The sequence below is a fragment of the Trichoderma evansii genome (genome assembly GCF_050947405.1).
Source record: "Trichoderma evansii strain SZMC 28006 chromosome Unknown GGI43scaffold_3, whole genome shotgun sequence".
Classification (NCBI taxonomy): domain Eukaryota; kingdom Fungi; phylum Ascomycota; class Sordariomycetes; order Hypocreales; family Hypocreaceae; genus Trichoderma; species Trichoderma evansii.
This window is the reverse complement of record NW_028145203.1, coordinates 1,045,993-1,061,428: the sequence shown is the minus strand read 5'-3', so window position 1 is coordinate 1,061,428 and position 15,436 is coordinate 1,045,993. Positions and strand designations below refer to the sequence as shown.

Here is a 15,436-nt window from a genome sequence, read left to right as displayed (position 1 = left end):
GAGCCTAGGGGCGGGGTGCGCCAGGCGGCTGGCTAGGCTTAGCAGGCCCCCAAGAGCCAGCAACTCCACTGCAAGCTGGCGCTCGCATCACCTGTGCTGGCAGCGGCGGGCACTGGCCTCCGCCCCGAGAACCCCCAAACCCCAAAGCCAATTCAATCTCAATCCACAATCAAAATATAAACACTCTTCTCGCCCCATCCTCGACCGCATCCCACCTCAGACACCCGCATCATCCTTTTTCTGCAACGACTCCGCACATTCCGACCTTCGTCCCTTCGTCGTCTTCAAATCACAGACACACAGTCAAAATGGCCACCGAGGTACGTGAGCTCAACTTGCCCCCGCCCCAGAAGCTGTTGCTGTCACTGCTGCGACCGCCGCTTTCCGCCTTCTCCTCTCGAGCCCCCTCGTTCTCGCAACCCCTCAGCCCGCCGAGTTCTTCGCCACGATCTGCGCGGCTTCGGACTCGCGTGAGGGAGCCCAGAAATACCATAGCAGACAAAATACCTTTCTCTCCACTCCTACATTACTTCCTTTGCTTCAAACTTGATTTTGTTCGCAATGCTAACGTTTTGTCTATAGCGTGAAAGGTTTGTCCAACAGCTTGGCCCCGTGACCCCACTAACTTCTCACGACGAGAATCCAAACATCTCCCCCCTCCCCTTTTTTCTGATCGAACGAAATGATCTGACTGAGATTCTCAAAACAACAGCAAGACCTTCCTGGCCCGTCTCTGCGAGCAGGCCGAGCGTTACGATGAGATGGTTACCTACATGAAGGAGGTCGCTCAGCTGGGCGGTGAGCTCACCGTTGACGAGCGCAACCTCCTCAGCGTTGCCTACAAGAACGTTGTCGGCACTCGCCGTGCTTCGTGGCGCATCATCTCCTCCATCGAGCAGAAGGAGGAGTCCAAGGGCTCTGACAAGCACGTCTCCACCATCAAGGAGTACCGCAGCAAGATTGAGCTCGAGCTCGAGAAGGTCTGCGAGGATGTTCTCGATGTCCTGGACACGAGCCTTATCCCCAACGCCGCTACTGGCGAGTCCAAGGTTTTCTACCACAAGATGTACGTTGATTTCTCCCGCCGCTCTTTTGATATCCGGGTTTCGAAAACTTTTCACCCAATCACGTTTCAGCTCGCACATTTCGAATTTTTCAGGAGCTAATGCAAATCGCTCTTCTAGGAAGGGTGACTACCACCGTTACCTCGCCGAGTTCGCCTCTGGCGAGAAGCGCAAGGGCGCTGCCACCGCTGCTCACGAGGCCTACAAGGTACGCTCATATACGCACTTGTCGACGCCGCGTGCAGAGACAAATTTCACGCGGGGAATACTGACCATGCCGCACAGAACGCTACCGACGTTGCTCAGACCGAGTTGACTCCCACTCACCCCATCCGCCTGGGTCTTGCCCTGAACTTTTCCGTGTTCTACTACGAGATCCTCAACTCCCCCGACCGTGCTTGCCACCTTGCCAAGCAGGCTTTCGATGATGCCATCGCCGAGCTCGACTCCCTCTCCGAGGAGTCCTACCGCGATAGCACTCTGATCATGCAGCTCCTGCGTGACAACCTGACCTTGTGGACCTCGTCCGACAGCGGTGATGCCGAGGCTGGCGAGGCCAAGAAGGAGGAGGGAGAGGCTGCCAAGCCTGCCGAGGAAGAACCCAAGCCTGCTGAGGAGCCCGCGCCTGAGGCTGCTTCCTAAATCCTTCTTACCTCCGCTGCATGCAAACTCGGCAAAGAACCGAGGCGTCTTTTCTTTATCTTGTTTTAGTTATCTGAACACTCTCGCCCACCTCTGAACATGGCGATAGATGGAAATCGTGTTGGAGGCTGGCTTAGCCGGTGCCCGCGCTGGTACCCAGTGCGTTGCTTGCCTGGTTAATGGGGAGATGGGTCATGGAACTTCGGATTTTTTTTCGGTTTAGGGATGGGAGAGATGAGTGGCGCAAGGGTGCTTGTCCGTTGTTTTTTCGCTTGTTTGAACAGGCGATGGACTCTTTTGTTCGCTGCTGAATGATGGACGCTTTTGTTGCCTCTTCTCCCAACCCCCCTCTACCCAAGTGCCTGGTATTTGTTCCCCTGTTCTGCTTTTTGACGTTACCACCTACCTAGTTTACACCTGGTCCCGTTTTTTTGGCGGATCGTTATGGAAAATGTTGTCCCCCAAAATGATGTCGTTGTTTTCTTGCAATTTGCTTGTTGTCTTTTTTTCCCCTCTCCCCCCTCCTCGCGTCACAGTGGTTTATTCTCGTTGTGTGCCCCGCAGAGAAGAGGAGAAAAGAAAGGGAAACTGTGTATTTCCCTTTCCACCCAACACTTTTTACAGCAGCAACCCCTTGAAAAAATGGCAAAAAAAAGAAATTCCAATCAAACGTACTGAATTGTGTCTACTGTAGAGTGGTTTTTTTGCCAGTCGTGAAATCGTATATGTTGCCTGCTTTAGTAGGGACGCCTCTTGCTCAAGCATCTAGCTATGCTCTAGCTACCTATCTTTGCTCAGCTTAATACCTCGGCAATCAAGCTTCTTTAGTATAGCTATACATCTCCCAATACTTGGACCGCCCCTCCATGTGAAATAGTGGTTACAGCCCTTTACGCAGTGCGAAGATGTACTTTTCCAATACCAGTAGAATTATAACAGTCGCAATGTAAAGTTATGTACTCATTACTTGCAGTAAAGACAGATAAAAGAAAAGCCCGCAACTGAGGCGCAAAGCTACACACGCACAGAAAAAAAATATCACCCCACCTTGAGCTGATAGAGGCGAAATTTAGAGTTGCTGCTACTTGGGTAGGTACTATTAGATCTTTGATGGCTTGCTCGAGATAAAACCAATGTGCCGGTTTCCTTACTGCCAATTGGATGGTATTTCTATTTGTCTTATCGGCTATTATTGTTTCTTCTCTTGATAGAGGAAACGAGGCGCCCGTCTGTCTGTCTACTGGAGCAACACCCCATAGGTAGACAATAGACTAGGTAGTCTGCAAAAATAGCATGTGTTGATAGAAAGAGAGAACAGCACATTTTGATAAGTCAAGCTTTTTCCATTTCTGTCCTAATTTATAAGAATCTTAAAAAAAAGAAGAAAAACATGACTGTCTCTCTAGAGGCAAAGTCCTCGCAAAACGTATAAAAAACACCAGATACAAAAGAAAAGTGGCTAGTAAAAAAATAGCCCCGTGGTTGTGGTATAAGTAAATCGCTGTCCCATTTCCTCCCTTCCCAATGTAATTACCTAGTAAACATGCGCCAAAAACGTTATATTTATTATGTGTTCCTCTCCTAAGCCTTCTCCCCGCCATCTCGAAAGGATTCGGATAGGAACGGTAATGAGAATCGTCTCGTAGTCGTCGTCTTCGTCAATTGGAGGCTGTGCTCGCGCTGTGGCTGTGCTTTTGTGAAACAATTGTGTATAAGTAGCTGAAGATCTTCCTTGTAGATTTTCTTGTCGATCAGCTAATTGTGTTCACCATCATCGTGTGTGCCCGTATCATCCTTCTCTGCCTTGCGAAAAGACCTCGTCCTCGACCATGGCTGCTGGATTGGCCCGGCACAATCTCTTCGTCTGGAGACTTGTGATCTATCGATCGCAAGTTCTCATACATGGCTGTTCGCGTCACATCGCCTTTCCGTGGAGGCATCATAAAGTCTGGTACGTCGGCATTGGCCACGCTGCTGCGGCGACGAGCTTTGCCAGTGAATTGCGCCTTGACCTTGTGCCAGAGTCGTGAGCTCTTTGACATGGTGGCAAGTTCAGAGGGCGATAGAGAAGCCGACGACGCAGTGGTTGTTGTGACTAGTGAAGGGGCGGAATAGTTGCTGGCGGTGGTATATGAAGCTGATGCGGATGCGACCTCGTCGCGCCAGACCATGATGCGATTCTGCTTGGCGGGAGACATGAGCTGGCATGGAACGGGTGATAACTCGTCCATTATCGCGAATAAATTGTCCATTGTTGCCATTGTTGCGAGTGGTTGTCGATCCAGCGACTTTCAATTGCTCTTTTTGCAGTTGTAGGGTTTTGTTGTCGATATTATTATTACTCCAATTATATTGGTGAGGCTTTTGAGGAAATCGTCGGCGATATTATTAGCGACAGGATCGTACGCTATGAATTGCTCGATGCGATTGACTTGGAAGCTGACATTAACGTCTCTGTTTCGTAGTACCGTTGAGATTCTTGCAACCGAAATTCGAAATAGATCTTGGTTTGGCTAGTCGGGACGATTTGCCAAGCTGGGGGATTAAAGCCTCTATTTCGAAGATTCACACCAACGGCGCGCGTAATATAACCAAAGAGTCGTTATCGTTTCCCTTTATGGAAGTTGTTCATGCGACCCATGCAAAGAGGATCCGAACGGCTGTCCCCCACCAGGTAATCTCTCGATGCTGTTCCAATTCCAGGTGACGTCGCCAAGGCGCAGGAAATGAAATAAGGGCTCGAGGTCTCGACGGGGCAATTTAATTAGGGCGGGATAAAACTAAAGAGGTCGTCGACGTTGTTCTCGGAACGCTCCGAATCTCGGGTTGCCTTTCTTTTTTTAGATGTTGTTTTTAATTCGATTGCGTTCTTTTTCTTCTTCTCTCGGTCTCTTTCTCACTGTCCCTTTCCCCCTAATGCAAATAGATGCAAAGCAACAGCGGCCGCAGGCGCGGGTTGATCTCGCTTCTGCGTCTGGGCGAGTGGAGGCCGAAAAGGCGTATAAATAAGGTACTGCAGAGGAAATCTCGTAGCGCCACTGGCAGTATGCACGGCGCGGGTTGGCTGCGCGAATTGGTGGTTCGGTGAGCCCTTAGAGTACTAATACGAGTCGAGGTAGTGGTTGGTTCGCAGTGGCACTGTTAGCAGAAAGCCCCTCTGGGATTTTCCTGGGCTCCACTGCGAAGCATAGGCGAGGCGGCTCAGGCGCGGCAGAATGAGGATAAAAAGAGAGCAGCTGAGGGCGTGTGAGTGCGATGCGCGTTGGTTGATGCTGCGCAATGGGCGGTTGGCAAGGAACAAGGGAAGAGGAAAAAAGGAAATACGAGATGTGGACGAGGGAAAATTGGGATGTAAATGAGCACAAAAAAAGAAGGCCCGTCACCAATAATATGAGCGCGAGGAGGGAGAGCCAAGCGGCGAGAAGCACTCAAGCGTCAGTGCGCTGGGGTCCAAGTCAGGGAAGACGCCGAGCGGCGAGTGGGGAGACGCAGCGCAGGGGCTCCATTAGCGGTTGGCGGGCTTCTCTCGGGGGGGCAGATCAATTGATCGCTTGCGCGCAACAGCACAAGGGGGCATGTGAGCGGCCAGTCAGGCGCTGTGGGCGCTGGGAAATAGCGGGATTCTCTCGGGTGGAGGGGGAGCTGTGACATGCAACTGGCCGTGGCAAATCGCCTATACCGTAGCGTGCAGATGTCACCAGACGGCAGCGTACAGGCGGTTGATCAGTAGCTCCGCGGACGTTGGGGACGGAAATTTGCAGCGCAGTCTAGCAGGCCAAACAGGTCGAGTAGCACTGGAGGCGGCATCTCGAATCTGCTGCTGCTCTCGATGTTACAGGTCCCAATTACGGGGCTTGGCAGTCCCAGCACGATTGTGAGAATGATCAGTCAGGTAGGATTGGGATTGCCCTTTTTTCTGTTTGGCTAAACCAGGCTGTACCGCATCGGAGCCAGGTATCGTGGCAGATCAATTATTCAATGTCTCGGCGGAGAAATATGTATCAACGGCTAGATACACGTACCACTAGTAGTGAGACTACGCGGTGGCGTTGCCACTTACATGATAGTTCATGTGTCTGTTTGGTAGATGGTCGGTTATTTCATGCCGAATGGAGAAGTCCGAGGCATTCTAGTTTGGCTACTAGTCTGGTGAGGCTTGCTGCAATGAATCAATGGAACGAATTTCACTGAATCGCGAGAAACGCCTTTAGAGCCGAAGCGCCCACCGCAGCGACATTGAGCAAGTTGCGGCCAGTCTTCGGTATTAGAGGAGCCTGAGACTAAAAGTACACGATGACGAGGATGTTTTATTTGACATGGACGAGCCGCCCGAGCCGTATCTCTGCAAAAGACAGATGAGATGAGCCGTGTTGCTACAAATAGATGCTTGTATACGGATATACAGGGCTGAAATGACGGCAATGTCGGGAGCATCGTCATCTCTTCCTTTCAGCCTAGATACGAGATACATGAGCCAAATGCTACCCAGCACTTATGACCAAAAAGAGACACAGTCTCCCTGTCTCGGTAACCGCTGCTTTCTCTCCCCTCTCCCCTTGTACTGTATTCTTATCGTGCCTGCAATGTACCTCACTAGAACGTCTCATTTGGTCACAAGCCAAGAAACATTGAACCCACTGCCAACTTTTCAGCACATGGCCACTAACCCACCCCTTACCTGAGCATTGCCTCCCTGTCTCGCTGCCCGTGATGCACACAGACAAAAACAAAACAAAGAGAAGAAATTAGAGAGAGATAAGAGAGAGATAAGAGAGAGAGAGTACCGAAAGGTGGTGTAACCGGCAACGAAGCAAACAAACCACGTACTGTACGGGGAAACCCAAGTTCCTTCTCGATCGGCCGCGATTTGCGCTAGAAAAGGTTGCTGCACTACATTCTTACGGGCTTTTTTCGGATTGGCCTGCGATTCATTTAAATTTCGGCAGTAGAATCATCAACGTGTATGGATCGTCGCCTACGAACCGCATTCGATTTGGATTTTCCCCGCATTAGCGTCCAGAACCAACTTCTTCCATGCGTAGAGTGTGTGTGGGAAGACCGTTGTAAATCATCCAATCTGGTGGTGTGACAAAGCGCCATTCGCAAACTAGATAAGGGTAACCCTTCTTTTGCGCTGCATACCGCGGCAAACGTCTTCTGGTACGCCAGAAAATATAATTAGAGAATGACACAAGACGCAGGCCGCCTTTGGCGAGCCGAAAACCATAAAAGTGAGGTGAATAAAAGCAAGTCTACAGCTAGTACTCGCACAGCAGGCTCTGATTCGCCAGGGATGGAAATGACACCCAGGCGCTAATTGGCCCTCATCTATTTCCAAAGCAGGGATGATACTCTTACATGTGCCTGGCGGTACTACTTCGTATACACTTGCAGGCTCGCTGGCTTACAGGAAACTCAGCCCATGTGATAGTGATATTCCTTCAGTAAGCGCGCATATACCTTCACAGTCAAAAGAAAAGTTTGTTTATGCCAAGGCAAGCTTCATGCCTCAGAGTCATATTCATATATCATTTTTTTGTCTAATAATAAAGACGGTAACCATCGTGATGCCACTTGTGCCTCAACCCCGTGCCTTTTCCCCCCTTCTTCTAAGCTGCGCTCGGCTGCAGTGTCTCCCAGCCTCCCATCTCTTCCTCTCCACCCTCCAGTAGATCTACAGGACCCTGGTTCACCTGCCTTGATCGCTGTGGCAACATGGGGGGCCCTCTGGTTGCCGTTGTAGTATTTGCGTTTGTATTTGCGTTTGCGTTCATGTTCATGTTTATAAAAGGTTTGGGAGGAGCAACGGGTTTCCTTCCAGTGGCTGAACCACTCATTGTTGAAGCACGAGCCGGCAGCGGTGGCTGAAAATCTCCGTCGCTATATTTAGCTTTATTGAATCCGCTCCCTGATGTCAACGTCGAGGGCAGCGACGTTGTTGAGGCTGGTGATGTCGACAACAGGTGTGCCGGCTTCTTTGCCACAGGGGGTGCGGGTTTCCCAGCCTTGAGCTGCTGCGATAGCTGTGATGTCTGAGAGGCCGCTGATGTGGGCCGAGATGATGATGTCCATAGTGGTTGTGTTCCTCCTATCTTGCCAGGAGCATCAGCTCCTCCAATAATCCCCACTGTACTTGCAGACCTGCCTAGCCCTGCGCTCGAGCCCATATCAGACGTCGTTGTTGCTGAACGACGGGGTGGCGGTGGAGGCGGAGCCGCGCTAGATCTGTCTCCGTGAGCACTCCGCGCGCCATCACCGTCCCCAATCTTCATCCGTCCCACCTGAGCAGGGAGAGTGGCCGGATCATATTGTGGAGGTAGCTTCCTAGGCCCAGCTGAACTCATGCCCCTGGGAGGTGTAAGCTTCTCGTACGGCGAGCTGGATATGCTCGAAAGAGACGCCCCAGGTGAGGATCTCGAAACTGATATCCAGTCCAGTTCTTCGCCATGGCCAAAGGGATTTGAAGGGCGGTGTGGATTCAAAGCCATTGGCTGGCCGTCTCGACCATTGGGAATGGGAATTTGGGCACGGGCCGGCTGTCGGTTGTCGAGCCACCATTTCTGCCGGTCTGAGCTCGCGGGGGGTAGACCAGGCTCGATAGCGTCGTATCCAATTAAGTCTTCATCTTCAGTGTCTTCGCCATCGGCATGTGCCGCCGAGTCTCCCACTTCCGCCTTCCGCCGGTCGTATAATTCCTGGCTAATTGCGTTTCGGTGCACCTCATCGATGAGGCTGACCCGGCAATCAAACGTGGCATAAACCGGTCTGTGGTCTGAAAACATCAATGTTGGAGCCGAGTCATACGCCGTTTGGCGGAGAATAGCCCCCTTTCTCAGTACTCTGTCCGTCCAAGCCGGTATTCTTGCCTTTTCACTGCCAGATGTTAGCATGTCTGCAATTCTACATAGGATGATGTGCTACTCACGAAGTATCGTATACGTCTGTTCCAATGTCAAATCGGTAGGTGGGCATAAAGTTGATGCGGGCTTCAGAATAAAACTGAAATGCGAGCCCAGCTACCATTTGTAAATTTAGCTGGTCGTTGCTGTACATGGTTTCAAAGTCTCGCTTCTTTACCAAGCCGCGTACGGCTTCTGAGCCGAGACCGATTCGATAGTTGAAATCGCCCAGCCAAATGATTGCATCTGTTTATCCTTGTTAGCCACATTTTGCCAATGTCTCTTTACGGATCTGCAGTGACAAGTCAACTGAGAAATCAACATACCGTGATCTTCGATCCCTCGATTCCTCTGAAATCGTAGACCATCGTGAATCGTTGCGTAATCTCGATTCCGTTCATCATAATTTGCAAAACCTGCTGCTAAATGCGCTGTGACAAAGCATATATGAGTGTTTGCATAATCAAAACGAATAGCAACCGCTCCCTTGTTTCCAGCCATCCCAGACAATCCCGTTTTCTTGACACTTCCCTCGACATTCTTAATGTGATCAAGAGACGACGATTTTACGAAAATGCACAGAGCTGCTCCTACGAGCTGCCCACTACGTAGTAGCACGTATTTCTTCCCTCCCAGGCTAGCTTGTCGCCGGTTTAGTGTCTCTTTTACTGCATTCTCCCACAGACCTTTTCTGGTGGGATCGCTATTCATGATTTGCTGCGGGCTTAGCTCAACTATCTCTTGAAAGGCGACAACGAATATCTCTGGTTGTGATGATCCCAGAGACGGCGGGAATAACCACGGCGATAAGTCAGAGTCGATGCCTTCGGTCCGTCCGTTCAAATTGAATGTGCCGACCCATATACTAATATTGTTGAATGACGTAAACTCTTCGCTTCGTCTGCCCAGCTCTATTGAAACATAGTCACTGATGGGGTCGAACAAGTGCACAGGGGCTTGTCCAACCAAAAGACCCAGCAGCATATCAATTGTAATCTGCCGAGAAGGGTCAATAAAGTTGTTGTGGTAGATACGCTGAACTGATTTTCGCATATCGGCCACCGCTCCAGCTAGTGACATCTTCCCATGCCTTGTGAAGGACGTCTTTAAAGCCCCAGTTCCGGCGTAAGTCTTGGAGAGAGCATCACCATTATCAGCCCAAAGACTGGAATGCCTCATCCAGAAATCGGAGGCTGCGTATTCTTTTCGATGATTCAAAAATGCCTCGAAAGCCATCTGAGATATCAAGGTCTGGATCAGATTCGTACGATCGAGGCAATCCAAGCAATTGGTGCGAAAGACGCCTTCTTGTTGGAGCACTACTACCATGCGATTATCGGTTCGTTCATGCTCTGCTAGATAGTAGGCGAAGGCGTCGGATGAACCTTCAATATATCGGCGGATCCCGCGAGCAGCTTCGTATCCAGCTGGACCCTTTGTTTCGGCATGGAAATCGTAATGTGTTTCGCGTAGCAATGCGTGATCCTCTGACTGCTGCTGCGCAGGTCGGCTTAACGGGGAGCGTCTGATGCACTGCTGGTACATCGAGGCTAGCTCGACTTCACCCGGTTTAGTTGCACTCAAAAGATTGATAACATGGACAGCACCATAAGATTGCGCGAGGTCATCAAAGTGCTTGTTGAACGTTGGCTGCGTTGCATCCGGAGGCCGGGTAATGGTGATTTTTTGGCGACCGGGTAAGAGATCCGCCGCCTGTTCCCAAAAGACCGGAACTGATCCTCGAATCTGGGCATAAGAAAAGAGAACTCCTGAGGGAGACCAGAACGTCGTCTCTGTCTCAACAAAGTTTGCCACATTGCCATTATCATCCATGCCTCTGGCATTGAAACGAGTGCCTGCCCGCCGACAAGAAAGCCGTGAAATGAGTGATAAAAAGGATGGCCTGCCGCTCCTGGATTTTAAAGGCGAAGAACTCTGCGGGATGGTCATTGTCTTACAAAACCCACGGATTGCAGAGGTGAGAATGCGTGATGCATCCAGTGCCTCGCGCTCTGGGGGCATCAACCGGGACCGAAATTGGACTAATGGGCTGATCATAAACGAGTTCCACAGATACGTGTCGTCAAAGTTGTCTATCTCAAAAGAGTTCGAGTTAAGAGGCCTTGTAGATAGGAGTCAGCACATGTCCGTAAAAACCGCAATTCGTAGCAAACCATACCGGTCTTGTACCCTGTTAGTGAGATCGAAATCCGTGCTGTAGTAAAAAGAGCCATTGCTGAGAAGCCTGCGCAGATCGTGACATGGATGTTCGATAGCCACGTCTCTTCGGCCTAGTCCTTGGCCATAAGGCGATGATGAATTGTATCCAAAAACGTCTGAGGAATCCCCGTCCAGCAATTCGAGCGGCACGACATCGTCGTAGTTGGCACTACTCAGGCAGTAAAAATCTACACTCGCAATCCTTTCCACAGTTTCGCCAGGCCGGACCGTCGCAGCTCTCACGGCCTGGGTGATAACGGAGAGAAACACTTCCCCGTTGATTGAAATCAAGCCCAAAGTTCCGTACACCGGCCTCGGCGTCAGCGGTCGGTAATCCTTCAGCAGCTTCTTTGTTATAGGAGAGAATTCCACCATGCACTTGGCCGCCGTGGAATCGCTTCCGCCGCGCGGCTTGCTGGACGGGAGCGAAATGGGAGAACCGCTGCCGAACGCTTCGTTCGCCGACGAACTATATCGCAGGATGAGGGCGTGAGAGGACGATACAATCGCGATGGATCGGTGCGGATAGTCGCGGATGAAGAGCTCGCTCGACTTTTCTGGCGCGGGAGCTTGCGCGCTCCACGAGCCCGGCGGAGTGTCCATGATGATGGACTCGTGGCATCAAATGCGAAGCTGGGCGGCTGGCAGGGGGACGAAGCAAGTAGGAAGCGGATCTAAGGTCCCTGTTGATCCATGGTCTCCTTGCAATTGAGTGGAGCGATTGAAGGCCTTGCTTTCGAGCTGTCCTCCGCCTTGTTCTTTGTGGTATTCCTTCCTTTGCTGGTAGTCGCTGTGTTCCTGTAAAGCTAGACTGTTGCTCTGTGGTTGTTGTAGCGAGCGCGCTATGTCATTGGTGACATCGGCGGCACTTAGCGTCTATTTTGGGCATGCTTATCTCACCAATTGGTGGCAGAGCAAAAAAGCGTAGCAGAGAGCTGAGAGAGCTCCCTGTATAACAGCTGCAAACTGCAAAGCGGTGAAATAGAGAAGAAATTGTAGTTACAGCCGGTAAGAAGATGTACTTTAAGTCATCCCAAGCTACAGCCTGCCAGTTATTTACGTGGCAAAGAGACTGGCTCTCACCTCTCAGATCATGGCATGGATTTTGCCTATTGACTGAAAATTGCAACCCGGATTTGGTGCTTCATCTACTGAAAATATCTTTCTCATCTACATAATCCTAATTCATAGATTCTTTCTGTAGCCTGTTGTTGTTGAAGGCTGTAGTATCATGCGTGATCACAGTGCTCTTTACCCCGTGCTTCGTATTGTCTATTCAGGCAACCATCGTACCTATACAAAGATGAATACCATCGTGTCGATCCTGGCCACAGCAGGTGTCAATTCTCTTGTTCAATATCCATTTTCTTGCTCAGGATCTATTTTCAGGAGTAATTATTGACCTGTCATCTGCCGAATTTGTCAAGATAAAAGAAAATCCATGCAATGCTTATCACATAGACAGTCTTGCCTAACGAGGTAGTAATCCAACTTGAGAACAAAAAAAGACGTTTTATAACTGCCAGACCTCAGATCCTTTTTGAGATCATGCTCGCCATGAATGGAGAGCGTTCATTCTCTTCCTATCATAATTTAATTTGGGAATCATCACTGGCCATGTTTATAGAGAAGAGAAAAACCGAATTTGCAAAGACCCGCTTGCGAATAAAAATATGCATCTTCAACGCTTAGTCATCATATTGACGCTAGGCCGATCAGAGCTAAACATCCAGCCTCACATACGTTCTTCTACTGTCAACCATAACCTTGAACCTTGCACTTTTTCAGCTCCTATTCGCGCTGTTGCATCTCCTTTGCGCATACATTTCTTTTGTCCCAACCTCAATCGCGTCTTTCAAGTATTCTTCCATGAGCGACTTTAACAATTACGGCGGCTCCGAAGAGGAGTACGCGTCGGTTCGCAAATTCGCTGCTGAAACGGTACGTTAGCCTCCTCTGCCAATCGCTCGTTGTCACCAAACTGGCTGATGCTGGCCCGTTGCGTTTGGTTGCTAACTCAATTATCCCCGCTTAGGAGACGAATCCGGACAACTTTGAAAGCTGGGAGAACCTTATCAAGGCTTGCGAAGCTCTCGATGGTGGCCTGAATAGAAATTCGAGCCCCCAGGCGCTCTCTACGATTCGCGATGCCTACGATCGACTTCTGCTCAAGTTCCCGCTCTTTTTTGGGTACTGGAAGAAATATGCTGATCTGGAATTCAATATCGCTGGCCCAGAGTCAGCTGAAATGGTGCGCTTGGAGATTCTTTGTTTCAGGCCCTTTCTGCAAGGGTGGTGTCGTGATACACTGCTAACGGCACTGGATATAGGTTTATGAGCGAGGTTGCGCCAGCATAACCAACTCTGTCGATCTTTGGACCGACTACTGCTCTTTCAAAATGGAGACAACACATGACCCCACGCTGGTCAGAGAGTAAGTATTCAGGACACTTTTTCCTTCCCCATAACGACTTCTACCAATGCAGTATCGCGCTTAAGCATCATGATTTCGGCTTTACACCTGTCAAGAGCTTTGCTGCTCACTATCGACCGTGTCTGATGGTGAGATATGCCACAGCGGCCCTATCATACCGGGATCTCTCTCTCACTCTTTTTCCCAGACTTTGTTGATATGTACTCTTCGTCCCATAACATTGCGTCGTGCTCCTACCGTTGTCTCCACTGGGGATCTAGAATTCGATTTCTACACTCCCAGATGGTCACCACCCCTTTGTGTACTGACCCTCCTCTGTTCCCATACTCGCCAAACCCCTACCCCCTGTGAGCCTGCTGCTGACATGGATACACAGACTCTTTGAACGCGGAGCTACCTTTGCCGGTTTAGATTTCCTCGCCCATCCCTTTTGGGACAAGTACATTGAGTACGAAGAGCGGCAAGAAGCTCAAGATCGAATCTTTGCCATACATGCTCGAATTATCCGCATCCCACTGCATCAGTATGCTCGCTACTATGAAAGATTTCGAAATCTGTCCCACACCCAACCTCTAGCAGAGGTTGTGACGGCAGATATCCTGGCCAAATATCAGGCTGAAGTTGCAGCTGAAACAGCTGCGTATGGTGGTGCCGAACGGCCAGAGCTAGAGGTTGAAAGAGACGTCCGAGGAAAGATCGACGCGATGTACTACGAGGTCTTTACCCAGACACAAAACGAGGTATCAAAGCGCTGGACATATGAGTCAGAAAATAAGCGACCATATTTCCATGTGACTGAGCTTGAACATAGCCAGCTCAATAACTGGCGCAAATACCTAGACTTTGAAGAAGCTGAGGGCGACTTCAACAGAATCGTCTCATTATATGAACGATGTCTCGTAACTTGCGCCTTCTACGACGAGTTCTGGTACCGATATGCCCGGTGGATGGCAGAGCAACCTGGAAAAGAGGAAGAAGTCCGCAATATCTATATTCGGGCATCAACTCTCTTCGTTCCTATCAGCCGACCAGGAATTCGTATGCAGTGGGCATATTTCGAGGAGAGCTGTGGCCGCGTAGACATTGCGCTCGATATTCATGCTGCTATCCTTGTCAAGCTACCGGACTGCGTCGAAGTGATCATTTCTTGGGCGAACCTTGAGCGTCGCCAGAATGGCACTGAAGCTGCTATCCAAGTCCTCAAAGATCAAATCGATGCTCCAACTGTTGATCTGTATACCAAAGCCGCTCTTGTGGCTGAGTGGGCAATACTGCTATGGAAGGGCAAGAACTCTACTGAAGAAGCCCGAGCAGTTTTCCTTAAGAATGTGCAGTGGTATGCAGACAGCAGGATATTCTGGGATAAGTGGTTCCAGTTTGAACTGGAGCAAGCCACACCAGACAAGGATGCAGAGACTCAGCAAGCAGAGCGTATCAAGCATGTCTTTGATGAGTTCCGCAGCAGAAGCCGGCTGCCCGCCTCAGTCAAGCGCGAGCTGGCTCAAGTCTATATGAACTATCTGGTTCAGCGCGGTGGCAAGGATGCCATGAAGGAATTCCTGGCGGTAGACAGGCAAATGTTTGGGTCCGTCAACCATGCGATCTCCCAAGAAACGGAAGGATTCCAGCTAACACTTAGTCATAGGCCTGCGTCTGTTGCGACCGCGTCTAAAAGTGCAACTGGCGCCAAGGAGAACGGAACATCACTCGGAGAGCTTGATGCAGCTAGCCAGCGCAAAGCTCAGACTAGATACCTAAACTTTTACGAAGCTCACCCGGAGGCTAATGCGGAGGCCCAGGGATCTGCCGATTTCAACTAATAAAGGTTAGCAACAGCCGGACGCAAGTCGGACAGATGTTGCGAACAGCCTGCCGCTGGTATCATTGATATTTCGGAGCGTCACATCAAGATGTTATATCGTTACACCAAGATGATGAATGGTTGTGTATTTTGTCATTTGCTGGACACTACAAGGAGTGGCGGATTTCTTTGCTAGCAGACAGATTTGGATGCGAACCGCGAATGATACGGAGGGGTCTTGTCTTTTTTTTTTTTTTCACGTATAGTAATTGTATAGTTCCCCGAAAGGGAGCTGCAGATGGGTTGACTCTGCTTCAAAAGGGAACGTCTCGCTGAAACGCGAACGAGGTCTCTATGAATCTAATAAACGAAAACG

General features: G+C 50.1%; 4 protein-coding genes across 4 annotated transcripts; 2 read left to right on the top strand and 2 right to left on the bottom strand.

Annotated features, from left to right (window-relative positions):
* Positions 1 to 117: 117 nt before the first annotated feature.
* On the top strand, positions 118 to 1,932 carry GGI43DRAFT_244896 (14-3-3 domain-containing protein). Its single transcript, XM_083200731.1, has 5 exons — positions 118 to 320; positions 583 to 590; positions 713 to 1,066; positions 1,185 to 1,272; positions 1,350 to 1,932. Exons 1-5 carry the CDS (start codon positions 309 to 311, stop codon positions 1,704 to 1,706), a joined length of 819 nt encoding a protein of 272 aa, XP_083064047.1. The 5' UTR covers positions 118 to 308; the 3' UTR covers positions 1,707 to 1,932.
* A 1,525-nt stretch (positions 1,933 to 3,457) lies between these two features.
* GGI43DRAFT_380407 (uncharacterized protein) lies at positions 3,458 to 3,967 on the bottom strand (the record flags this gene model as incomplete). Its single annotated transcript, XM_083202977.1, has 1 exon — positions 3,458 to 3,967. One exon carries the CDS (start codon positions 3,965 to 3,967, stop codon positions 3,458 to 3,460), a length of 510 nt encoding a protein of 169 aa, XP_083064046.1.
* Positions 3,968 to 7,186: 3,219 nt separating this feature from the next.
* Positions 7,187 to 11,643, bottom strand: GGI43DRAFT_396068 (SacI homology domain-containing protein). Its single transcript, XM_083204922.1, has 4 exons — positions 10,785 to 11,643; positions 8,932 to 10,727; positions 8,632 to 8,851; positions 7,187 to 8,579 (listed from the first exon to the last, which is right to left on the bottom strand). The coding sequence occupies exons 1-4, from the start codon at positions 11,426 to 11,428 to the stop codon at positions 7,316 to 7,318; spliced, it is 3,924 nt and encodes a 1,307-aa protein (XP_083064045.1). The 5' UTR covers positions 11,429 to 11,643; the 3' UTR covers positions 7,187 to 7,315.
* A 1,051-nt stretch (positions 11,644 to 12,694) lies between these two features.
* GGI43DRAFT_420791 (uncharacterized protein) lies at positions 12,695 to 15,079 on the top strand (the record flags this gene model as incomplete). The annotated part of the gene is made up of 4 exons (XM_083207859.1): positions 12,695 to 12,766; positions 12,861 to 13,076; positions 13,156 to 13,259; positions 13,636 to 15,079. The coding sequence occupies 4 exons, from the start codon at positions 12,695 to 12,697 to the stop codon at positions 15,077 to 15,079; spliced, it is 1,836 nt and encodes a 611-aa protein (XP_083064044.1).
* Positions 15,080 to 15,436: the final 357 nt, after the last annotated feature.

Bases quoted from the DNA above. Each gene is read 5' to 3' on its own strand.
- GGI43DRAFT_244896 (XM_083200731.1), top strand. The intron at 1,067-1,184 runs GTACGTTGATTT...TCGCTCTTCTAG, and splicing joins AAGGTTTTCTACCACAAGAT to GAAGGGTGACTACCACCGTT. The intron at 1,273-1,349 runs GTACGCTCATAT...CATGCCGCACAG, and splicing joins CTGCTCACGAGGCCTACAAG to AACGCTACCGACGTTGCTCA.
- GGI43DRAFT_396068 (XM_083204922.1), bottom strand. From the start codon at position 11,428: ATGGACACTCCGCCGGGCTCGTGGAGCGCGCAAGCTCCCGCGCCAGAA. The intron at 10,728-10,784 runs GTATGGTTTGCT...CCTATCTACAAG, and splicing joins ACTAACAGGGTACAAGACCG to GCCTCTTAACTCGAACTCTT. The intron at 8,580-8,631 runs GTGAGTAGCACA...AACATCTGGCAG, and splicing joins ACAGACGTATACGATACTTC to TGAAAAGGCAAGAATACCGG.